This window comes from Dipodomys merriami, unplaced genomic scaffold (assembly GCF_024711535.1).
Source record: "Dipodomys merriami isolate MVZ:Mamm:240054 unplaced genomic scaffold, mDipMer1.0.p SCAF_10, whole genome shotgun sequence".
Classification (NCBI taxonomy): Eukaryota; Metazoa; Chordata; class Mammalia; order Rodentia; family Heteromyidae; genus Dipodomys; species Dipodomys merriami.
This window is the reverse complement of record NW_027202271.1, coordinates 5,920,487-5,947,431: the sequence shown is the minus strand read 5'-3', so window position 1 is coordinate 5,947,431 and position 26,945 is coordinate 5,920,487. Positions and strand designations below refer to the sequence as shown.

Genomic DNA, 26,945 nt, shown 5'->3' with positions numbered 1-26,945 from the left:
CTATTATGTAGAAATATCGTCTTAGAACAGATTTCTTGGAAATGATTCTGAACACATGGGCCAGCCTGAAGATATATTTATACTATATCTGACCTTTTTGACAAAAAGAACACTGCTAATTTTTGTAATTATCAACACTATAAATAAAATTATGGCCAGTAGCTGAGTTGAGAGAACTTGTTTTTATATTCTCAGTTTTTTTTAGCCTATTCTGATTTTTCAATAGCATAAATCCATGCTAATTAATTTTCTAAAAAGCAAAAATAAAAGTTATTTTCTAGAGAGAACTTAGTAACATTTTCTCCCCCATCCATTGTGGAACCAAATAGATTATTTGCTTTTCATATTTAATTGGTATTTGTATAAACATTTAACTTGGTAGGGGCCTAAATATTTAGCTGATTTTTTTTTATCATTCTGAGATTAACATATTATTTATGGCAGTAAGATGGCTACTTGCCTCCAAAAAAACATATCCTGATGTTTGTGATCAAGATAGACAGAAATCATTCATATATGTTATATATTTTCATGTGATACTAGGGACAAACAAATGACTCTGTAAATTCTTTTTTGTTGTTGTTGTCGGTTGTGGGGATTGAACTCAGGGTCTGGGTGCTCTCCCAGCATTCTTTTGCTCAAGGCTAGTGCTCAAACACTGATCACATCTCAACTTCCTGTTTTCTGGTGGTTAATTAGAGATGAGTCGCATGGACTTTCCTGCCCAGCCTGGCTTTGAAACAGGATCCTTGCTTACAGGCCTGAGCCACCAGGGCCCAGCTTTGTAAATTCTTTTTGTTTTTAATATCCAGCTTTTAAGTTCTTTTAAGTTAGCATGTACTTATGTTGGCAAAGCTATAATTAATTGTTAACTTTATTGTCTCTTTTCATGTTATATTTGCATGTTACGTTTGCTCTTAGTATTTGAAACTCCAGGACAATCAACATAGTCTTTCCTTTGTATGTGAACTGACAGGGTTATAACTCAGTTCAACTTTTAAAAAATTGCAAAAATTGCTGTGGTTTTTTTGAAAATTTAATCTCTAGAGGATGCTTAGATTACTAAGTAATATAAGAATGCAGTAGAGGAAATTGCTATTTCAAAAAACATTCATATAATTATGTATTAAAAGTAACATCTTCTTGATGACCATAATTAACTTATTGATCAGTCTATTGACTCCTGGACTATTCTAGAAGCTACCCCAAGCTGAACATCAAGTTCATTGGCAAGGCCAGAGCATGAATATAATGTCTGTGAACTTAGCTCTTGTCAGAAATAAGCAAAATCTTTAGAAGTCTTTTATTTGTATTTTGGATCCATATATAAGTCTCATGTTTGTAGAAACATATTGGGATTAGAAGAGAAGTATTTCAGAATATAGTTAGAAAGCAAAAAAAATAGTTCTAAACATTTGTAAAATTACTAATTATAAGGAATCTTATTAATTTTTTTGTATATTTTCAAGGAAAATGTAGAAAGACACAGGAACCCAAAGATCTTAATCTTCAAGGTTAAAGTAATATACTATACACTACTAACCAAAACCATAGAAAAAATAGTGCAAACCTGGGATAATATTTTTAAAATATCAATAGGGCTTTGACATCTCATAGGGGGATTAAGGGAAGAAAGAAGTAGTCATATACTTCTAAAATTCACCTATTCTCTGCAGGACTTTTGCTGGTTTTATAATATTAAAGGACAAAAGCTACAAATTGAACAAATACTAGAAAAGTCTATGAAATTTACACATAAATGAAACTCAATGAACAAGAATCTCTGAGCCTCTAAGAGAGACAACTTAGTAGTTGATCTTGTCAGAGAAAAATCAGAGTAAAAGAAATGGTAGCTCTTTAAAAAAAAAAAAAAGAAGCTTATCTGCTCTTATCTACAAGGAAGAGTCACAAAGGATCAATTCAGTCCCTCAGAGAGGTTCTATGTTAATACAGACTGGAGCACCTCAGAAAAACTCACAATACACATAACTCTGATAGGCTGGAGCAGTCATTGGCCCTGTCAGTCCTGAGCTTTCATTGCACAAATGAGAGGCAGCCTCTGGGCATGGAAGTCCAGAAGTTCTCCAATGGGTAAGATGAATGGGATAAGTCTATAACTCTGATACTCTGATACCTGTGTTGATGTCCAACTGACATGAAGGAGCCAGCATGCTTGCTAAATGCTTTTTTCACCACTGAACATTGGGACACATTGGAGAATTAGCATTGCCAATTTTCAGTCAGATGAACACAGAGGCCATTAGGGATTCTTTCCCCATTCATTCTTTTATTGAGCACACATTAAAGAACACATGTCAGCTCTCAAGAACTCAAGGCATGTAAAAACACCTCTCATGAGAAGTAGGCAATATATTTTATCGGTGTTTTATTTGCATTTTGAACCCATACATAAGCCTCATCTCTTTAGAGAGATGTTGATATTTTAGTAGAACTTCATATTTGAGAGTATACTTAAAAATGAAAAATATTTTTAAGCATTTGTAAAATTAGCCAGGAGATGGTAGCTCACTCATGCATTCCTAACTAATCAGGAAACTGAGATTTGAGGATCATAATTTGAAGCCAGTCTGGACAGATAAATCCATGAACCCTTATCTCCAGTTAACCAGGGAAATGCCAGAAGTGGAGATATGGCTCCAGTGTAGAGTCCCAGAATGAAAGAGAAAGCTAAACAAGATCCTAAATTCCAGCCCCAGTACCAGAACCCACAAGAAAAGGCATTTTGTAAAATTAATATGAGAAATAATTAAATTAACATTGGCTTAAATGACAAAAAAGGGGTTCCCTCTCTTCATGTACAATAAATTTGAAGACATTTGAGACCACTGTGCCACACATAGTATCATCAGTGATTCAGGCTTCTATCTTGCTGTCTCCATATGAATGCCCTTCATGAATTTAACACACGGTCCAGGATGGCCACAAGAGTTCCACCATCATGTCTCAGAAGCAAGCTGGGAGAGAATATAGAAGGAGCAGCACTTCCCAACAGAGTCTGGTCCCATAGAGTGCTGCTCACAGAGCCATATGTGGGGTCTGGACAATATGTTCTTTTTTTGAGGAGTGGGAGGTGGGCCCACATTGAATCCAATTAAGAATTAGAATTCTCTTTTACAAAAGAGAAAGAAAAAGAATTCCTATAGGGAGAAAAATCTATTAATTTTACAGGATCATTATTTGTGATTCTACTTAACAAGAGGAGAAACAAATCAGTTTCCCCATTAGCACTCCACCTGCTTTCATGGTTTGGTTCACTTCATTGTTGTTAGAAGTCTAAGGTCAACTTTGCAGGTGGCAAGAAATGTGGCTGCCTAAAATACTTTACCTCCAGCTTGGTAGGGGAGAAGCATTAAAATCTCTCATTTGCCCTATTGCCTCATCATTTAAAATCAATGAAAACAGCTGCCCTTCATTGTGATTTTCCAAATAGGTGATTGGAAGGAATGAGTGAATCATTTGCTCAGTTCTTCAAAAGAACAGTCAAGGGCAGCCACTACTTGATATGGAGATTACACCATGCCAGTCACTTTACTGAACTTAAACAGAGTCTCTTTTTAGTCTTTTATCAAGACTGAGGTAGATTCTCTCACTTCCCTCTCTGTACAAATGACTCCAGAAGCCAGGTGCTTGTGGCTCATGCCTGACATCCTAGCTACTCAAGAGGCTTAGATCTGAGGATCATGGTTCAAAGCCAGCCAGTATGGACAGACAAGTCTATGAGACTCTCCAGTTAATCTGTAAAATGCCAGAAGTAGAAGTACATATGGTTTAAGTAGTAAAACAGCCTTGAACAAAAAAGCTAAGGAATTTGCACTAAATAAATAAATTCATACATATATACATGCAACAAAATGACTTCAGGGTCTAAAGAAGCTCACTGAATTTATAGTACTTGCACTGGCCTATTTGAGAACTGAGCTGTAACTGATTCATCTGTCATTCTCCAAAACCCAGCTCTTATTATTTTGTTGTTGCTGTTGTTGGGGCTTAAACTCAGGGCCTGGGCACTGTCCCTGAGGTTTTTTACTCAGGACTAGTTCTCTACTACTTTGAGCCACAGCGCCACTCCCAGTTTTCTGTTAGTTAATTGGAGATAAGAGTCTCACAGAGTTTTCTGCTCAGGCTGGCTTCTAACTGCTATCCTCAGATCTCAGCCTCCTGAGTAGCTAGGATGTAAGCCACCAGTGCCTGGACAGAGTAAGTCTATTTGAAAATGAAAGGAAAGGTGTGAAAGTAGGGAGATTGGAGACTCCATCTATCCAGACAGGGGACTAAAGAGGAGTCCCCCTGTTCTCTCTCTGTCTCACTCTCTGTCTGTCTCTCTGTCTGTCTCTGTCTGTCTCTCTGTCTCTGTCTCTCTGTCTGTCTGTCTCTGTCTCTCTGTCTCTGTCTGTCTCTGTCTCTCTGTCTCTGTCTGTCTCTCTGTCTCTCTCTCTCTTTCTCTCTGTCATTCGTGGGGCTTGAGCTCAGGCCCTGGGCTCTGTCCCTAAACTCCTCTGCTCAAGGTTAGTGCTCTACCACTTTAGCAAGTGCCACTTCCTGTTTTCTGGAGGTTAATTGGAGATCAGTTTCACAGGGACTTTGCAGCCCACTGTGGCTTCAAACCATGATGCTCAGATCTCAGCCTCTTGAGTATTGACGAGTACAGGCATAAGCCACCAGCACGTGTCTTCCCTGTTCTTAAATGTTACCACTCATCCAGTGATTCTCCTACTGTCAGGAGAGCTGTCATGGGAGACAGTAAATCTGTACAATCAAGGGCCAGTGGGTCTACAGATACCTACTTTGATATTTCATTCATTCATTGAACTTGAAATTGTTTTTCTCAGATTTTTGTGTGTATGTGACATGATCAATACGAGGCTTGAAGTTGGGAGTTTTGTTCATTTTGTGTATCTATTTTCATTTGCTATATTCATTTCAGAACATTCTTTTTCCTCTGTTGTAAGGATCGTGATAAGGACAGTTTTAATTAAAAAGTATTGCCTAAGATAAAGTAAAATTATTCTAAAGTCATCTTAGAATTTAGAATATTTTCCTCCTTGAGTTTGCCTGAGAGTAGAGTGTTCTGATCCACATGGCTTTCAATATAAACATCTGTTCTAAGTTGAATTGTTTGTATTGCTATGCTTTGTTTGTTTGAGGTAGTTGTTTTAAGGCCTCTGTTACACAGGTAGATGAATAGGAAACAAAGTCATATAAGATAAGAAGCACATATCCATGAGATACACTTACCAATGCTGTTTAGGCAAATTAGACTGTATCTGTGAAATTAGAACTGAAAATGAAGACCATAAAATCTGTTCTCTTCTAAGCTTCTTCCTCTAGTTAGAGTGATGAATTATACATGTGCACCTGAACATCTGAATGAGATGAGCTGACATAAGTATTTCGACTTACCCACAGCACCACTTTTCTGATTTTAACAAGCTTCATTCACCTAGACTTCCCTCAGTTTGGGGAGGTTATGTCAGAGTGGCAAGCGTCTCCACTTCAGAGCACATGATGATTGGACTAAATGGAGTGACTGGCATCATAGGACATGCTGAATGTCCAGGGGCATGACTACTTCATTTCATCGCCATCACGTGATAAAGTTTCCCAACCAAACATCAATTTAGAGTTCCAGGGCTGACTGTTGTCTTTTTCGCACCTCCCAAGCAAAATTCACTTTGTCATTCACTGCCAAACCTCATTTTCTGTGAAATTCAGAAAGCCTTCCAAGCCACTGTGGAAGAATGGTAAACCGAGCAGAATCAAAGCCACATATTTTTGTCCTTGTGATTTTTTTTTTATTACTGTGAAAATACCGTAGAGAGAGGTTACAATTACACGGGCAAGATAACGAGTACATTTCTTATCAAGCATTGTTGCCTCCTCCTTTGTTTCCCCTTCCCATCCCTTCCCATAACCCTCCCTCCGCCCCTGCACCTCCTACCCGATCCTCCCACCCCCCACCAAAGTTGTAAAGTTCGTTTTTTGACATAACGACTTGTACATCTCATTGTCCTTGTGATTTTGTTGACTATTAGTGAAGCACTCATAGATGACAGGCGTAGTGTCTGGTATTATAGTGTTTGATTTAAAAAATTTAAAAGATTTGGTCATGAAGATATTTTCTTGGTGTATAGAGAGATTCTTGTGGAGCACCTAACTGTAGAACCATCTGTTACCGAAAGAAACTAATAAAAATGTATCCCCAGAAGAGAAACAGTTTTAAGAACTGTTTACTGAGATAGGTTTAAAAAAATAGAATGCTCACTTTATTTAAATGAACCTTCTTTTTTACACTGACAAAGTAAATCTATTAAAGAGAGAGTGAGCTGGGCACTGGTGGCTCACGCCTGTAATCCTAGCTACTCAGGAGGCGGAGACCTTAGGATCGCGGTTCAAAGCCAGCCCAGGCAGGAAAGACCGTGAGACTCCTATCTCCAATAAACCACTAGAAAACCGGAAGTGGCGCTGTGGCTCAAGTGGTAGAGTGTTCACCTTGACCTGAAGAGCTGAGGGACAGCGCCCAGGCCCAGAGTTCAAGCCCCATGACCGACAAAAAATAAAATAATAATAATAAAAAAAAAAGAGAGAGAGTGATACTGTCCATTCTCAAAGAATGCTGATACTAGATCAGATTTCACTCTATGACATGCCACAGATTGTTTCTGAATAAAACTAACTGCCACTTCTAAATGTACAATATATGAGTCAATTTTAATTACTTAGTAGGTGTATTTTATTTTTCCTATTTGAATTTTAAAAGTCAAGAATTTATATTAAAAAACTCTGGAGTATTTTGTTAGTTGATCTGAGGAGTGTTTCTAAAGCATATTTTGGAAGAGGGTAAATAATCTCCATAATACTTTAAGAAAAACTAACTGCTTAAGAACTGAGTATTTCCTTCTTAATAGATGTTTTCCAGATTGGCACTTTACCACTGGAGCCACATCTCCAGCCCAGCTGTTAGTTAATTGGAGATAGAGTCTGCCAGATTTTTCTACTAGGGTTGGCTTCAAACTATAATCCTCCAGGTCTCAGCTTCCTGAGTAGCTAGGATTACAGATGGGAGGCTGTAACATCTACCTTAATTTTTATTTTGTTAAAACGAAAAAGTTCTTCTTATTGAGTTCAAGTGGGAGGAGGAAATATCCTGATATACCCTCTAGGAGGACAGTGTTCTCAGATGCTGTGTCACCTGCTTAGGGCAGTAGGGATATGAGGAGAGATACCAACAAAAGCAGGGATGGTTTGAGATAGCTGTTAGAGGCAAGGTGAGGGTGCAGAAATTATTGCCCCAAGAATAAGATCAGGCCTGTGGCCTTGGACCCTAATGTCTATGTGTGCCATCGTAAATCTTCTGAAATGTAGACCATAGCATAGGCAAGCATTTTAAGACAAGGTATTGGTCTTGAGTCCCCATCTCATTGAGCTCAATTATCACATAATTAAAAGCAAATGGGCCATTTTCTATAAGGCTGAGTTCACGCTTGACTTCACAGAGTAGACACTAAAAGTACTCTAAATTAAATCAATGTTACAAAGATTTTTCTGAGAAGAGGGCACATTCAGTTAAGACCCTGGGTATCATGTGAATGATTATTGAATGAAAATAGGCCATCTTTTATCTCCCTTGGACACAAGATGCCTTTTGTTCTGCTCTCCTTGACTTGAATGGGAAGCATTAAAGTTTTAAAAGCAATTTTGTTCTAAATATATGAATACTTGTCCTGGTTTCTAAAAAGAAAGGTCAGAGATAGAAAAGGTAAATCCCTCCCCTAAACCAACAAGAAGAACCAAGCAGTTTGGCTTTCTGCTGTGATTATTGTCTGGATTGTTTGATTTCCAATCTGCTAGTTGCTGAAAACTCTGAAGCACTTTCCCCCAGCATGAGAACAGCTTCATTGGCTGTTCACCACCTCACGTTCACAACCACAGAGTCTCTCTATATGTTGCAATGGCAACATATAGGTTCCTGTGGGCCCTGAGGAAATTGGCCTTTGCTGTTAGTATATCTTTCTGAAGTAAATTATCAATAATACTAACCTTTTCCATTTTGGCTACTGATTGAATGTTTGCAAATGGCATCTTTTGCCTGTGGCAATTTAAAAACAAGCTCAATTTGGCAGTACCGTGGACAATGAACTTTACTTTTCTGTTCCTGCTCTCCTTCCCTCCTATTTTCCCTCCCTCCTTCCTTTTATCCCTCCCTCCCTCTCTCCTTTCCTTTCCTTCCTTCCTTCCTTCCTTCCTTCCTTCCTTCCTTCCTTCCTTCCTTCCTTCCTTCCTTCCTTCCTTCCTTCCTAAAATAATGGAATTATTTACCTCCAGCCCTCTCTCCCAAGATTATTTTCATAAATGGACAGAAAGAAGCTCAAAATTCCTTGATTTATGAGGTGTTTGTGTGGTACCTCACCCAGGATGCATGTATTGGGATGGCTCCTGCCCTGCAAAGCCAGAGGTGGGAAGCAGGATCTCATGGGCAGGTTTCCCTCCACAGTCTATTTTATAAGCCAGAGCATAAAGAGCATCACAAGTTCTACAGTAGGTAGCTGTAGAGGAAAACAGAGCCTAACTACTACATTTATATTTGTCTGAAGTTCCAAATACTTAACCTCTGTAGGAAGAAATCCACATTTCTTTCCTTTAACAATTCATTTTATAAAGCATACATAATAAATACCTTCCTTTTGAAAAATGTAAATTTTTTTTGGTGGTAATGGGGTTTGAACTCAGAGGCTTTAATTTGCTAGGCAGAGCCTGTACCACTTAAGCCATACCTCTAGCTCGTTTTTTTAATTTTTTTATTTTTTATTGTGAACATACTGTACAGAGGGGTTACAATTACATGGGCAAGATAATGGGCACATTTCTTATCAAGCATTGTAGCCTCCTCCTTTGTTTACCCTTCACATCCCTTCCCAGCCTCCCCCCGCCTCCCCACCGAATCCTCCCCCCTCCCCCACCAAAGTTGTAAAGTTTGTTTTCGACATGACAACTTGTACTTCTCATTGTTGCAACAGGTCCACCTATATCCTTATTTAAACGACTTGTTTTTCCCCTTCCCCTCCACAAGTTATACCGACATCAAGTACAGTGAAAGCAGGGGTTATACTGTGGGGGAGGGACATACAAAGCAACAAAGAAATAATCTTATAAATGCGTTAGAAACAAATGCATGAAAGAAAAAAAACATTTAAATACATATCTAAGGGTTCATTTTCCTAACATCACCTTATCTGACCTTTTCTGCTTAACTCATACATATACTAGATATTGCAAATAAGGGAAACCATGGGACCTATGTTTCTTTGGGCTTAGCTTACTTCACTTAATATAATTTTTTCCAAGTCTTTTTGCTTCTGTTTCAGATCTGGGGGTGGGGGGCACAGGTGTGTGTGTGTGTGTGTGTGTGTGTGTGTGTGTGTGTGTGTGTGTGTGTGTGTGTGTGTGTGTGTGTGTGTGTGTGTGTGTGTGTGTGTGTGTGTGTGTGTGTGTGTGTGTGTGTGTGTGTGTGTGTGTCCATCCTGAGGCATATACTAAGAGCCTGGCATTATGCCTGAGCTTCTTATGCTCAGGGCTAGTGTTCTACCACTTGGACCACAGTGCCACTTCCAGCTTTTTGATGATTAATTAAGAGTCTCGGACTTTTCATCCCTAGCTGGTTTGGAACCATCATCCTTACACCTCAGCCTCCTGAGTAGCTTGGATTACAAGTATGAGCCACTGGTGCACAGCTCCTCTGTTACTTATTGAACAGGGTCTAATTTTTTCCCAGACCAACCTGGACTCCATCCCATGGAGCTACAGCACCACACCCAGCTTTTTATTTGTTGTAATGGGATCTAAAAATCTTTTCAACTGGAATGACCTTGTACCACAATTCTCTTGATCTCAGCCCCCCAAAAAGTAGGACCCACAGTGCCTGGCTTAAAATTTCTTAAAGTAGGGCACAACTATACATTTTTTTTCTCTTCAAATCAGTATATAATTTTTTTTGAGATTTTACTGTACTCTGATATGTTTCTACATTGTTAAAGTTGGGGCATTTAGGGACAGGTTATGGTTTGTTTTTTTCATGTAGACTTGTGAAATTCTGTGAGTTCTCAGATCTAGATCTAAGTCAGCTAGAAAACTTGAAGTCTAGAATTTACAATTTTCCCCGAATCATTGTGAAAGTAGAAAATAAACCTAATATCTGCTTTTCACAATATATATATATATATATATAGTCAGCTTTTTAAAAATTCTGTAAGGTAAATTCATCAAGTTATATTTTAGGAAGTCTTAAGGAGCAAATTGAAATCTACAGTGAAAAATAGTTGGCTATTTGAAGAGTTGCTCTTTTTTGAAAATGCCATTGGTAAGAGCCACAGTTATGATATATACTCTCTGTAAAAGGTCAATTAGCAGTTCTAGAGGAGATTTAAAGTTTTGTGATACCTTCAAAATGTCAAGTTAAAGTTAAGTCATGTTGTTATATTTGGACGCATTTTTCTATAAATTGGTATATATGGTGAAAAAAAAAAAATGTCCAGGCTGCAGATGAGGGAGCAATAGGAAGTCTTGTCTTGTCTGAAAACTCTAATTCCAGAGAAGGGATGACAAAGAAATTGAACATGGCCCTCTACATGCCAGGTCTCTGAGTTCCCTCCCCAGCACTGCACAAAAATAAATAAATGAAATACCAGCACAAGGGCTTGAATTCAGGGACTTAAGCTCTTAGTGGGTTTTCTTTCTCCTGGTTGAATCACTCCTGTAGCTTGGCTTTTTGCTGATTAATTGAGAGATTCTGGGCTCTCAGACTTTTCTGCCCAGGCTGGCTTCCATTCTCAGCCTGCAGAGGATTACAAGCTTGAGCCACCAGTGTCTGGCTACCTGTAAATTTTTTTTTTTTGGTCCAGTCGTGGGGCTTTAACTCTGGGCCTAGGCGCTGTCCCTCAGCTCTCCAGCTCAAGACTAGCACTCTACCACTTGAGCCACAGCGCCACTTCCGGCTTTTTTCTTTTTTCTTATGTGGTACTGAGGAATCGAACCCAGGGCCACAGGCATGCAAGGCAAGCACTCTACCACTGAGCCACCTTCCCAGCCCCTACCTGTAAATTTTTAACTATTCCTAATCTGTAACTATTCCCACTCACACTACCAATATCCCCAAACCCACAGCTCTTCAATTCCTTACTCCTTTGCACATTGCTTAGAACATACCCCACCTCCAGGTATGGCATGTTGAATGTCACACTTTGACCTTTTTCTTTAGTTTTTCTACCATGAAGTATGGTTTTCATAACAGTAATAATAAAGAGCATCTCTACTTCTGTAGGTCATACAACTCATTTCAGAGGAGTCATATCCTAGATTAGAAGGCCAAGAAGCAGCAGAATATACAGGTCTTTCAGAGTTCCCTCAAGTTCATTCCTGTGACATTGTACCTATTTGCTCTGCAGCCATGCCTTTGTGATTAGTTCTCCTAAGTTTTCATTTCTGAATGTTCCCATGTCATGTAAACCTTTAGACTAATCACTTTATCTTGGTTTTCTCTTGCTAATCAATTTTGTTACAGGATGTCTTTTCCCCCCTACACTTTCCTTTATAGTGAAAACAGAAGGTATTAAAGAATAAACTTACTGGGCATTGGTGCTTCACACCTGTAACCCTAGCTACTCAGAAGGCTGTGTTGTGGTTCAAAGTCAGCTCGGGCAGGAAAATCCATTAGACTCTTACCCAAAAGGCTGGTAGTGGAGCTGTGGCTCAAGTGGTAGCACTAGCCTTGTGCAAAAGAGCTTAAAGACAGCACCCAGGCCCCTGAATTCAAGCCCCAGTGCTGGCGCGCAACACACACACACACAAACACACACACACACACACACACACACACACACCCAAAAAAAAAACCCTACCATCTTTAACCTGTCAGGAACAAAGCTATATTGTTTTTATTTCTTTTTCTTCAGAAAAAAAGGAGCTTAAGTTCTTCTGAAACTGGAGCTATTCATCCTATGCCCACCGGCTATCACCAGGACTAATACTTTGTCCCATGGATTATTTCCTTCTCTTTATACTTGCAAACCTTCTCCAGAATATACCTCATGCAAACCCTCTACATGTTAGGCAAGTACTCTATCACTGACTTATCTCCAATAAACCACTAGAAAACTGGAAGTGGTGCTGTGGCTCAAGCAGTAGAGTGCTCACCTTGAGCTGAAGAACACACGGACAGCACCCAAGCCCAGATTTCAAGCCCCAGGGCCGACCAAAAAAAAAAAAAAAAGTTGTAGTGACTCTAATGGAAGAATCTAAGTAAAGCCAAGCTTTGGTGGCAAAATACCTACAGTCCTAGCCACTCTACAGGCTGAGATAGGAGGATTGAGGTTCAAGGCCAGCCTAGACAAATCTGAGAGACCAGTTAAAAACGAGAAGTGGAACTGTAGCTCAAATGATAGAACATCAGCCTTGAACAACAACCAAAAAAAAAAAAAAAAAGGGGGCAGAAGGCCTGTTCAAGCCCTAATACCAGCAAAAAAAAAAAAAAAGCGGGGGGGTTGTTAGAAACCTAAAACTTAGACAGAAAGCATCTGGAGTCCTTAAAGGAATATATTATAAAAGTTTCAGAGACAAAGGAGCATTGAGAGTATTAGACAGAAAAGGAACATTGAAGGTCTCTATAAAGTAGTCGAGAGTTATTTTCAGAGTAAACAATAAGGGAATTTAAAAGTAAGGAGTAAAAACTCTGTACTCTAGATCCAGATTAGCAAACTTTTTTTATGAAGGGCTAACTAGTAAACATCTTTAGGTTTGCAGGTCATGTTTTCTATTACAGTACTTCTTCCTTTGAACCATAAAACTAGTCAGAGACAAAAGTAAACAAAGTGGCACAGTATATTCTATAAACATTATCTACAAAAATCATAGTGTGGTTTTTTTCTTCTCAAAAGCTGAAGTTTGGGCTGGGAAGGTGGCTCAGTGGTAGAGCACTTGCCTTGCATGCTCGAGGCCCTGGGTTCGATTCCTCAGCACCACATAAGAAAAAAGCCGGAAGTGGCGCTGTGGCTCAAGTGGTAGAGTGCTAGCCTTGAGCTGAAGAGCTGAGGGACAGCGCCCAGGCCGAGTTCAGGCCCCACGACCGGACTCAAAAAAAAAGCTGAAGTTTGTAAATCCTTGTTACAGATTATTACAGTTTACAGTATGTAGATGAAGTTAAGCTAAGATTAAGTCTCTTACAAACTAGTCTTCTATTAGTAGTCTCTTGCAAACTATATATATATATATGTATATATATATATATATAGTTTGATATATAGACATAGATATAGATATATAGTAGTGACTACAGAGTCACCATAATCCCACTGACAGGAAGATAATAAGTCTAAGACAATCCAAGCAAAGTTAATAAAACTCTACCCCTAACACAAAATACAAATCAGAAGAGCTGGGGATTGGCTCAAGTGGTAGCAATTGTCTAACACATATGAGGACTGGTTTGAATTTAATCTACACACACACACACATACACCAAAAATAAATACTAAGAGGCTAAGTTGCCTTAACATTGTATACTGACTGCAAAACCATGTTGGTCTAGTAGAAATCTGTAGAGCATTCCACCTGACAACAGCAAAATATATATCCTCCTCAAGCACACAAGAAACACTGAAGGACAAAACATGTACTAAGCCATAGCCAAACCTTTTGCAGTAAATGTAAAAGAATTTAAAACAAGAAACATACCACAGTAGATCCTTGCAATGAGTGGGTATTTGGTTCAAAGGAGATATCACCAGTAAGGAAAATCCCTATATGCTCAGGAAGCATAGAATTCAGAACTGTGCAATTATTAACTTTGCCTATAGTGTGCATTCAGTAGCTCTGATCATCTATACCTTGGAACTACAAGTATGTTACTGTCACAAAATTTACTGTTGTATACCTTAATATTGTCCACCAAACTAGATATTTATGGTTTTCATCTCAAATACTGAGGATGCTTGATTCATTTTCCCCATAATGCTGCCCAACTTATGCTAAAGATATGTTACTTGTCAACAAATCTAAAATTTCCATTTTATCACACATTGAGCACATTATGGATTACCTTCCCAATTCAAAGTGCACATAATATGTACCTTGATTTTGGGACACCACTTTTTTTTTTTTTTTTTTTGAGTCCGGTCGTGGGGCCTGAACTCTGGGTCTGGGCGCTGTTCCTCAGCTCTTCAGCTCAAGGCTAGCGCTCTACCACTTGAGCCACAGCACCACTTCTGACTTTTTTCTTTTTGCTTATGTGGTGCTGAGGAATCGAACCCAGGGCCTGAGGCATGCAAGGCAAGCGCTCTACCACTGAGCCACCTTCCCAGCCCTTGGACACCACTTTCTTAAGACCAAGGAAATAGCAGATCACAGAATGATTTGAACACAAATAATGGTAAGGTAGGACTGATTGAGGGTTTCATAATGCAGGCTCAGGTATTTAAAAGGTTTGTTTTAGATATTCTATTTTTTTGTTAATAAATATACAGAATAAGGCAAGCTTACTAGATTCTTATGTCACAATAGAGTAAAATTAGATATTACTAACAGAAATTTGGGGAAATCACAAATAAGTGAAAATGACACACTCCTAAATGGCCAACAAGTCAAAGAAGAAATGGGAGCAATTCGAAAATACTTTGAGATGAGTGGATACTTTGAGAAAATACTTTGAAGTGTTCATTGCAGCATTGCTTACCCTTGCCAAGATATACAATCAACCCAGATGCCCTCAGTGGATGAACGGATCAAGAAAATGTGGTATATATACACAATGAAATTCTATGCCTCCATCAGAAAGAATGATATTGCACTATTTGTAAGGAAATGAAAGACTTGGAAAAAATTATATTAAGTGAAGCCAGCCACACCCAAAGAAACATAGATTGCGTGGTTTCCCTCATTGGTGGGAGCTAGAATGTGCCTATAAATCCATAAGGAAATATACTAGATGGTAAAAGTAAAAAAATTACACTTGGATATGATCAATTATACCGGACTCTAAACATTCAGTGAGACCAAAGGATATGCTTAGGAGAGGATCACAAAGGCTCAATAGTTATGTGCATATGATCATATAAAATGATGTTTATCAAAATAAACTCCAAGAAATGGAAATGAGGGTTTTTGTTACTTTGCTTTTTGGTTTTTTGTTTGTTTTCTCCTGTGTCTCTGTTTTTTATTCCTGTACCTTTTGTATGTAAGTTTATCTATTTTGCGTAGGGTAAGGGGCAGCATGGAAATGGAGGGACAAAGGTTGAACAAATGTAGCAGTGATACTCACTAGACACTACGTTGAAAATGAACTATATAACTTGTAGGGTAGGGGGATCAGGAGAGAAAACATGAGTGAAAAAAAGGGAAGAGGTGACACTGTTCAAAAAGAAATGTACTCATTACCTGACTTATGTAACTATAACCATGCTTTACATCATCTTTACAATAACAATAAAAAAATATATTTTAAAAAAAGAAGGCTGGGAATGTAGCTTAGTGGTAGAGTGCTTGCCTCTCATGCATGAAGCCCTGGGTTCGATTCCTCAGTACCATATATGTAGAAAAGTTGGAAGTAGCACTGTGGCTTAAGTGGTAGAGTACTAGCCTTGATCAAAGAAGCTCAGGGACAGTGCCCAGGCCTAGAGTTCAAGCCCCAAGACTGGCAAAAAAAAAGGTATGTGGGGGGGGAATATTTTGAGGCTTGCAGATACAAGATGTAGATAAAGACATAGCATGTAGATACAGGACACAGACAAAGAAGTTCCTAAAGGGAAATACATAGCTTTTTAGCATTACATTTCAAAAGAAGATCAGGGCTGGGAATGTGGCTTAGTGGTAGAGTGCTTTCCTTGCATGCATGAAGCCCTAGATTCGATTCCTCAGTACCATATAAACAGAAAAAGCCGGAAGTGGTGCTATGGTTCAAGTGGTGGAGTGCTAGCCTTGAGCAAAAAGCTCAGGGACAATGCCTGGTCCCTGAGTTCCAGCCCCAGGACTGGCAAAAATAAAAATAAAAAGATTAGCATGGACTGGGAAGGTCGGCTCAGTGGTAGAGCGCTTGCCTTGCATGCATGAGGCCCTGGGTTTGATTCCTCAGCACCACATAAGCAAAAAGAAAAAAGCTGGAAGTGGTGCTGTGGCTCAAGTGGTAGAGCGCTAGCCTTGAGCTGAAGAACTGAGGGACAGCACCCAGACCCAGAGTTCAGGTCCCATGACCAGACCCAAAAAAAAAAAGATTAGCAGTGACTTAACCTTCTACCTGGAGACACTGGATATATAAGAGAAAGATAAGGCAAAAAATGGCACAAGTCTGAGATGGAATGGAAAGGAGGCCCAAATAGAAAACCTGTCCTTAAGGGAAGTCAGCTTGTCATTGTAACTCGATGTTAGGATGGGTGGCTTATGTGTTTCTGTGGCAATACATGAACCACGCTCTGTAGGAACCAAGGGTGAATACAGTCATAAAATTCAATGTACATATGTGAAAATGTAACCAGGTAGCTTGAGGGGGATGGGTGGGGCTGGGAGAAATGGAGGAAAATGAGGGAAGGGGTGAGTTTAATCAAGCTGTGTTCTATTTATAAACTGATATGCTGAATTGAAACTCCTTTGTAAAACTAAAGGTAATTCTTAAATGTGTTAGAGGGGGACTAAGTAAATATATCACACTTTCTGCAATTATCAGCCAGTATTCTGAATAATTTCTCCTATTCTCCCTCCCTTCATCTCCCTTTTTCTCCCCATTTTCCTTTCTCATTTTTCCTCTCCTTATCCTTTTCTTCTCCCTTCTTTTTGACTTTCTTCCCTCTTCTTCTTTTCCTCTCTCCTTTCCTCCTTCCTTCTCCCTTCCCTTTCCTCTTTTCACACCCTCTGTCTTTCTGTTTCCCTCTCTCCTCCCTCCCCCTACTTTGTCTCTTCTCTGCCCACCCTTTACCATGAGCAGCTATTTCTTTGCCTGCTTTTGGGTCACAGAACGCTTATAGCCCTGTCCTTACAGCCTAACCTGTACTCATTTGTCAAACCACTGACAATGATTATCCAAAAATAGATGTTTATGGGGCTGGGAAGGTGGCTCAGTGATAGAGCGCTTGCCTTGCATGCATGAGGCCCTGGGTTCAATTCCTCAGCACCACATAAGCAAAAAGAAAAAAGCTGGAGTGGCGCTGTGGCTCAAGTGGTAGAGCACTAGCCTTGAGCTGAAGAGCTGAGGGACAGCGCCCAGGCCCAGAGTTCAGGCCCCACGACCGGACCCAAAAAAAAAAAAAAAATAGATGTTTACTCCAAGAATGGAAAGTAAGGGAGAGGGAGAACAGATTCCATGATCTAAAATTTTATACCCAAAGAGCAAGAGAGGAGGTTGAAACAAAGAGAAGCCAACAAAGTTTGCTGGTGCTGTCTTTGACCTTTTCTATAAACCTGGAATTCAAGTTCAGGAAGATGGAGCATTGGAACCTTTAAGAAAATAAAGAGCTGAAATCATGTTTAGGTAGAATGATTAGTTAGTCCTATGGACAAGTAACAACCAGATACCAAAAATGTTAGGTTTGTTGAGGGTCCATTTGAGAGTGGTAATGCATTTTTTTTGAGGCAGGGTCTTACTGTATACAGCTCAGGCTGGACTCAACACCCCTTTTCCTCATCCTCCCAAGTGCTAGGATTACAGGGATGCATTGCCACACTTAACAGTAATTATGAATTCTTTATATAATTGTAAAGATACTGTACAGAGGGGTTACAGTTACATGGTAAGGTAATGAGTACATTTCCTCTCGAGCATTGTTACCCCCTCCTTTGTTTTTCCCCTACCATCCCCTCCCTCCCCACCCACCCCCAACTCCTCTGCCCCCTCACCCAAAGTTGTAAAGTTCATTTTCAACATAGTGTCATGTGCATCTCATTAGCTAATTATGAATTCTTATGGGAACTTCTTCAGCTTCATGTGGTTCTGTGTGTGAAGACACAGAAAAATACAAATGTTTTTATTTGGTATAGAGTTAGGGATAGAATAATATAAATTCAGGGAGCTCTCTGCTTTTGAAATGATCAGCCATGATCAATAGTCTGACAAGGAAAATGCTAAAGAAAGGGTAAAAACACAAGGGCCAGTGAGCCAACAGAGAGGTCATTTAACCTGTAATGACCAGGAGAGGTGTAATGTCAGCTCTGCGAGGGGCAGGGAAATCATTTTCTTTAGAGTCAGTTCAAAGTGGGCCCCTGGGCAGTAATTTAATAAACAAGCCAAACCAGGAGAATTTGAGGTTAGACTTGGATGAGTGACAGAGGATGGACAGAGGATGAGTGACAGACACATGGACATGTGTCTGGCATGTGTGTGCAGTAAGGTCTCATTAACTATTAGCCTTTATTATCACGCTTTTTAGACGTGGATAGAAACTATGTACTTTCATAGAAAGAGTTTAGAACCAATTTGATCATTTCTAAGTAAATATCTTTTAAGCCATTATAATAGATCCAACCTTCCTTTCATTGGAATAGTTAAACAACAGTAATGCAAATGAGCTTCCTTTCCAAATGAGCCTAACTGCAGAGACCTCACTTCCAGTGCATTCAGTTTTTTTCTATTATAAGCTTATCACTAAGGTGGACAATGTTATATCACTGAATCTTCTCCCATAAAGCATATAGGCATTTTAATGGTGTTTTTAAAGACCTTTCGTAATACTTTTTGCCTAGGTCTGAAGTCACATTCAAAAATCGAGTAAGTGTTTATCAATGAAATGTTTACTAGAGGAGGCTAAAATGATCTAATTTTAAATGAATCAAAGGAGGTTATTTTGACTCTGAGAATTTGGACATACAGTCCTTCATGTCTTCAGGATGACTTGCCTGTTTTCAGGTATCTCATGCTTCATAATGTAATTCCTTGTGTAGGGTGGTTCATTACGAATTCTGTGCTGACTGGTGTTTGGTAACAAAATAAGTAGTTCTCTGCAGTGTCCTTCCCTCTCTCCCTTTATGGTAAATTTCTCTCCTGGTTTAGTTCAAATTTCACCTCTGAGAATCCCAGTTCTTTCAGTCAAAGTAAATAGGCCTGTTTGCTTTCCACAGTTCATATCTATTGCATTTGCATTATTTACTAGTACACCTGTTTCTCATTCCTGCTTTTACCTACCAAGAATAGAGGCTTCATCTTACTCCACTCTCTCCATTGTCTCAGACATTGTACCCTGACCACAAGAAACTTAAGTGTGTAAGCATGTTATAGGGTCTGGCAGGGAAAGCTTTCTGTCAAGTGAGCACTAAATTAGATCCAGCCAGATGAACTTAGAGGATGATAGCCTTTTTGCCTTAAACCCAGTTTTTAAAAACTTCATTATTAAGGGCTTGTACTGGGCTTGTACAAAGAGGTTACAGTTCCAAAGCACAGGTTATAAGTTCAGTGCATCTTGATCAGTATCACCCCTTCTATTATTCTCCTCCATTTCCCCCCTCCATGCCTACCCCTCAAGTTACACAGTTGAATTTTTATGTATTTTACATTGAGTATAATTGCTATTTGGTTTTTTTGTGCCTGTTCTGGGGCTAGAACTTGAGGGCTTAGGCACTGTCCCTGAGAGTTTTTTTTTTTCAAGGCTAGTCCTTTACCACTTGAGCAACAGCTCTACTTGCGACTTCTTTTGGTAATAATTGGAGATAAGATTCTCACAGATGAACTGGCTTTGAGCTGCAATCTTCAGATCTCAGTAGCTAGGATTACAGGTATGAGCCACTGGCACTGGGCTTGTATTTTTTTAATTAAGAAAAGCATGTGGTACTCTCTGTTAAAGGTGCAAATGGCTCTCAGGATGTTAGCAATAGCCATATTTGTGAATATGCTTTTTTTAAATAAGTTTTTTTATTGTGAAAATACCCTACAGAGGGGTTACAATTACATGAGCAAGGTATATGATTTTTAAATGCTTCTTGAGGCTTTTTTTTTTCATTGCTTGAATTTGCCCTTTCAGGGTGTGTATTTGTGTGTTTATGTGTGTGTGTGTGTGCGTCTGTCTGTCTGTCTCTGTGTGTGTGTGTGTGTGTGTGTGTGTGTGTGTGTGTGTGTGTGTGTGTGTGTGTTATCTGTCTATGGAGAGGGGACATTTCCAGGTTTTAAATTAGATGGTACGTGAAACTTAAAATTACAAGAAACAAGTGCTTTCAATGCAGTTAGGAACCAGTTGAGGCTGGTACTGAATCTCTATATGTGGTGTAGGAAAGCAATTTTTTATGCTCTAGATCAACTGAGAGTTTTATGAGTCCTAGCCCCCCTCCTCAAAATAGCTTTCAACATTGCTACATCCAGGAGAGGGAGGGAGGGGAGGATCAGCCAGCTGTCACCTGGCTTCACACATAGTACTTGCCTTGGCCAAAACTAGCCCTGAGGCCCCAAGCGTACTGGAACCTGGAGTTGGAAGTGTAGGGAAACACCTGGAATCTAGGATATTCTGAAAATCAATTGACTCCACCAACCTGACTGGATGCTTTTCATTTTTCAGTTACTGTAATGAATGTATGCTGGATCCAGACTGCGGTTTCTGCTACAAGATGAACAAATCAGCTGTCATTGACTCTTCCTGCATTCCAGTTAACAAAGCATCTACCAACCAGGCTGCCTGGGGCAGGTATGTCACTATTGCTCACAGTGAAAACATATCATACAATTTCAAAATGAGGTACATATTTAAGTTTTCAGTGTACAGTTTGAAGATACGGTTTTTTTTTCTTTTTATTTTTCTGCAAGTACTGATAATGGCTACTCTCTATACAGAGCCTACTATGCTTGTCATTCATCTGTTTAGTGTATATTAGCTGTACCAAGGCAATTCATCATGCTCTTATACACATGCATATATTATATTTAAATCAGAATAACCCCTCTATTGATGTCTTTCTCCCATCTCCCTTCTCACCTACTGTTAACAGCTCTACTCCTTGAGATATGCTTTTTGCTGGTTATTGTGGAGATAGAATCTCTTGGACTTTTCTGTCTAGGGTGGCTTTGAGCAGTGATCCTGTAGCTCCTGACTAAGCAGGATTACAGACATAAGCCACCGGTGCCTTTTAAAGTGATATTCACCACCACATTACCTAGCAGCATATTCAGGTATAACAAGTGAGTCTAAGGTGTTGGCAACTGTGTGCCCTCAGGCATGGACCTCTGGAGATCTAGATTCCAGAGCCAACTGTGCCTGCAAAGCAAGAGGAGTTTATTTTGAGGTGTTGGCAGGGCTAGCAACTGCCCTACCACTGACTTTTCATACCCAGCCAGCTTTAGAAGTTAGGATCTTTAGTTTTAGGAAGATGTTCTTAAAGATTGCTGAGATAATACCTCCATTGACCCATTTACCCTATGATTTCCAACTGTAGTTTTCTGGACTTCAGTAAAAATCAATTGCAAAGTAAAAGTAAGTTAAAGTCCCTGTTAATTCTTTCATAGAACTGAGTTCTGACAGTCAATGAAAATAAGGAAAATAAGAATAAAAGTTCCTACATATGGGCATGCAACCTATCCAGAGGCCATAAGCTTTTGTCCCTGGCAGAATATGTTGAGTTGTTTCATTGTGCAGTACTAGGGTTTGAACTCAGGCTCTCATACTTGCTAGGTAGCCACACTACCACTTAAGCCATGTCCTCAGTCTAGACATGTTTACTGTGAACACATAAATGAAATATTTGTACATAGTAAATTTATAAACTAATATTCATACCTAAAATACCTAGATATTATTTACAATGGCTTTAACCTTTTGTGATTTAAATTCCCATGAGAGACTCTAATACACTCTGATCCTGTCTACCTCCTAGTACTCAAAATGCTGTGTGCACCAAGTCAGGGACTTATGTCTTCTAGGAGCTTCAGAGTGTGCTACATTGATATGAATCACTAGGTTTTATCACCAATCACTTTTTTAGGAAATTAATCCAAAGATATGGAAGCAAATTTTATTTTACTTAAGTATACATCCAGACTGCATAGGAAATATAGTAATCACAAGGATATAGTACTTAAACTGCACACATAAAAGAATTCATTTTAAAGAGCTCATCAGCTCTTTTAATTATCAGTTAATTTCTTAATATTCTGGATGTCCTAGTTTACAGTTATAAACATTTAGGAGATGGAGCCACTAAACAGAGGTGGTAGGAAAGCCAATTCCTTCCAATTATCCCCTGCACATCTGACATGCCACACAGACACAGACACACAGACTGACACACACACACACACACACACACACACACACACACACACACACAAATTCAGGTTTAAGGCATGGTGGAATTAGAGAGAAATCCTCAAGAGTAACAGTGAAAGAGATAAGTTATCTTACCTGTGATCCTGGGATGATCAGAAGAGGGCACAGGTATTTAGCATAAGTCTAGGGTGTCAGTGCCAGAGAAATAATGCACCAAGCCTTTCCTCTCCTGCAATCAAGTGATACCCAGGCTCTGGAATAGGGACAAGTCAAGCTTTACTTGATCAAGCTAGGCTGAGAACACCACTGATTTTTGCTATTCTCCAGAGATCACAACTGAAATTCTATCTACCCTAAAGAGGAAGACTAGGAGCTTTTGCTGTGAGGTTCCCATTGCATACTGCCTTCATATAGTGGAATCACAAGTAAAAAACAATGTTGAAAATAAATAAGCAGAGTTGGGTGCAGTAACATATGCCTGTAGGTTCATCTACTCAAAAGGTAGAGACTGGAGAATTACATGAACCCAGAAGTTCAGGACCAGCCTGATCAGCATAGCAAGACTGTTTCATGAATGAATAAGTGAGTGAGTGAATGGTGGGTCCTAAGCTAGAGACATCCATAGATGCACCTCAGAAATAAACAGAATTGTCAGAACCCAGGATGCATGGGATTCCCATCGAAAGCACCATTTTTGTTTTCAGTTAGTTTTTGTTAGACATGAACTCCCTTTGTAGCCCAGACTGGCCTTAAACCTGAGCTCCTCCTACTGCCTCAGCCTCCTGAGAATTATAGCATGTGCTACCACACCCAGCAGAAAGCATCTCTTGATAAATATGGGCAGACAGTCCAAAAGTATAAACTAAACCAATTAATTAATGTGCAAAGTCTACTACATGTGACAAATGAGAGCAAATGAATACCTAGACAATCTGCATTCACAAAATAAGTGAAAGAGACAAGAATGTTATGTCATGTCTAACAAAAACTAAGTGAAAACAAATCAGTGAGAAACAAGATGTCAAAATAAACAGCTAGATGAGTCCACAGAATTTAGAATCAGGGTTGGGAGGGTGGCTCAGTGGTAGAGTGCTTGCCTTGCATGCATGAGGCCCTGAATTCGATTCCTCAGTACCACATAAGCAGAAAAAGCTGGAAGTGCACTGTGGCTCAAGTGGTAGAGTGCTAGCCTTGAGCTAAAAAGATGCCCAGAGTTCAGGCCCCAAGACCAACAGAAAAAAAAAAAATTTAGAATCAGAAGTTAATGTATGCCTGCAGAGTAGATAGAGGGTAGAAACACCTAAAGGTGAGCGTGGAGTTGGGGGTGAGGGGGATAATGAAGAAATGGAAGGATCAAAACACAAAGCTGCTTCTCTTAGAGAATGTAGAAGCCTCTAAAAATATTGACCAAGAAGGGGGAAAAAAATGGAGACCAACTATTTACGATGAATATATGCCACAGAAAGGAGAGATCTTTCAAATTACCAAAGAACACTAGGAATCATGCTCCCTGGACCACTTTATAGAAAGAGGATAGCTTTTCTAGAGTCAACTTGGAACCCCTGTGAAGTGTCCCCATTTTATGGATGAGGACGGTGGTATCTGGAGTGGCTTCCTCATACAAACGGCCAGGAAGTCCATCTTTTCAAGAGCACCAACAGTTAAGTAATAGAAGGATGAATATTTTATAACAAGATCATTACAAATTGAGCTTTTCTTACTTCATAAGTGGCCCTGGGACAGTCTGGATTCCTCTCCTGGAAAAGGAGCAATAATATAATTGTTGGTTATATAACACAAATATGCTCGTTTAATAAAGACAAGGTAAGAGCATCTCTGAAAATAGCTGCTATAATGTAATGTTCCAGAGTGAGTTTTTCTTTTCTTCTTAGATTTGTCCATCCTATACTTTATAGATTACAATAAACATTTCCTAATACATAAATACATTAGAACATTTTTTAATCTATCTGTGTCTGGTCATCCACCTCCATACCTCCTAGCTCTCCATATATACTCAAAACCATTAGATACTCTAACTTGAGACTTCAAACCTCCTGCCTAAAAATACTGCTACTGAGGGACACTTTCTTAATGTGCTGGTTCAGTATTTGTTTCCTCTAATGTGGCCTGTTAGCTCTGTAATTAGAAACCCTAAAATAGCTGGATAAATTCCCTGTTTGGCAATTCATTGTTCTGAGCATTCTGTTGGCTGGGCTGTGAGAAGCAGAGTCTGTGTTCTCTATATTTTTCCTCCAGTCACATAGATTCTAATCAGTTCAAACCACTATCTGCATACCCACAGTACCCTTTTGCCTCTTAGGCCTCTACCTAAGACTGACTTCCTTCTTTTCCATCTCGACTGTGCCCACATCACAGGTCAATTTTTCCTTAAAGAAAACAATACTTATTGTATTGCTTCTTGTTCTCTAATGCTACCCTTATGTGGCATACTGTAAGAGATACATTCTGGCTATGAGATTAATGATGCTCAAGCAGTGTGCAGGGTTAACACCCATGTCACTTGGACACTACCTGGTCCAGAAGCTCCCAGGAGACAAAACCACCTCAGCACAGATGGAGCTCTCAGAAACCTTGGCAAAAATGCCAGGCAGTGGTGGCTCACACCTGTAATCCTAGTTAATTAGGAGGTTGAGATTGGAGAATTGTGGCTTGAAGAAGCCTGGGCAGAAAAGTCCCTGATGAGACTCTATCTCCAATTAATTAGCAAAAAACAGGTTGTGGCTCAAGTGGTAGAATGCAGAGAGACAGTGCCCAGGTTCTAAGTACAAGCTTCAATACTAGCGCATGTGTGTGTGCGTGCATGCACACACACGTGTGCGCGCACGCACACACATGTACACAAAGCCTTGGTGCAAAACTGACCCTGATGAGTATGCTAAGCCCCCACTGTGCAAGACAGGGTGTAGCAAAGGGGAGAATAATTGCCCAAGCTTTGAGCATCATCTGAAGTGAAAATCTCCACACACAGTCCTGGGAGCCCTGGCTGCTCTGTCTCGTGTCCCCAGTCTGCTTCTACTGTCTGACTTTGAAACAATGCCAGAATAACCTGAGCATCATATAGTTGTTCATGACTTGTCTTTAATGTGGACTGAGCCAAAGGGGAAAAATAGCTGTTAGAGAAGCTCATTCAAACATCATTCATTCCTTAACTTACTAGGATATTTATTAGTATTCTATATCAGTATTAAAGTCTTATATTATTGTATGTTGAGTCACTGGTACCCAGCCTGGATTATTTTTTTTCAAGTACAGAAACCTAGACTCCCTTGGATTTAACTGTTGTCTGTATTAAAGACTCTACTAGTTATGTTGCAGAGGGTACAAATTAGAAAATCAAAACATAGGGCTGGGAATGTGGTTTAGTAGCAGAGTGTTTGCCTAGTATGCATGAAACCCTGGGTTTGATTCCTCAGTACCACATAAACAGAAAAAGCCAGAAGTGGCACTGTGGCTTAAAGTGATAGAGTGCCCTCAGGGACAATACTCAGGCCTTGAGTTCAAGCCCCAGGACTGCCCTTCCCCCCAAAAAAAGAAAATCAAAACATAGTTTGGGCAATTTATTTCTCTCTATATCAATTTATCCAAGTTCTCAGTTGGTATTTCATTGTAATAAAAAGAGCACTTTATAAGTTTTATCTTATTAGTAATACTAATAGTACATCTAACTACCTTTCATGTTTGACTAAAACTTCTACTTCCATTCAACCCATGTTTCTCTACTTATACTTTTAAAATGTAGTCTTTGTGTTATTTCTTACTAAAGAAGATTAAAGAAGCTGGGCACTAAGTGGAACAGTCTCCTCCTAGCTGCTCAGGAGGTTGAAAGCTAGAGGTCCATGATTCAAAGCCAGCATGGGCAGAAAATTTTATGAGAATCCATTTCTACAATAACTAGCAAAACCTGAGGCTAGAGGCACTGCTCAAGTGGTAGAGTAGCAACCATAAAAAGCTATGCAAGTACAAAGATCTGGATTCAAACCCAGTACTGGCAGAGAAGAGAAATTAAAGAAGAGAGTAAATAGTCATTTTGTTAGTAGGACAAGCAGCAAAGCTTGAAATGCATGTGACTCTTAAATAGAATGCCAACAGTGGTGAACCTTGGATTCTCAAACATGGATGCAACTAAGCAGCAGAGATGAAACCTGGGCAGCTGAGAATTCATCAAAAAGAGAGAAGAGCGGAAGAACAGGAACAAGAGGAAGGCAGATAGGTGGCTGGATCTGACACTGCAAATCTGAGTTTGGATCACATCTTTTACAGCCCTAGTTAGGAAGTTACCTAGGTTTTTGTGGCTGTATTTCATAGGTGTCAGAGTCACACGGCATTGGTTTAGGTGAATGATGTCATGTGATGCCTGGACATGGGTAGGGTCTTATTCACCTAGAAAGCCATGGTTGTTGTATTCTTTAATATTTTTATTGTTGGTATAAAGATGATATACAGAGGGGCTACAGTTACATAAGTCAGGTAAAGAGAAGCCATAGTTTTCTTATATATTCTGAATATAAAAGGAAGAAAATTGTGCCAGGTACTGGTAACTGAAGCCTGTAATTCTAGGTACTCAGGAGGTTGAGATGTGAGGATCACAGTTCAAGCACAGTTTAAGACTCTTATCTCCAATTAGCCACCTAAAAGCTAAAAGAAAAGGTCATTTGATACTAGCATAGTTTTAACACCTGAACAGAAAAC

General features: G+C 39.5%; 1 protein-coding gene across 1 annotated transcript in view; it reads left to right on the top strand.

The window, feature by feature from the left end:
- Slc2a13 (solute carrier family 2 member 13) overlaps positions 1-26,945 on the top strand; it is a 349,959-nt gene that overhangs the window by 271,829 nt on the left and 51,185 nt on the right. The window contains exon 7 of the mRNA XM_070038876.1: positions 20,532-20,657. Coding sequence (XP_069894977.1) covers positions 20,532-20,657 — 126 coding nt within the window. The remainder of the gene's footprint in view (positions 1-20,531; positions 20,658-26,945) is intronic.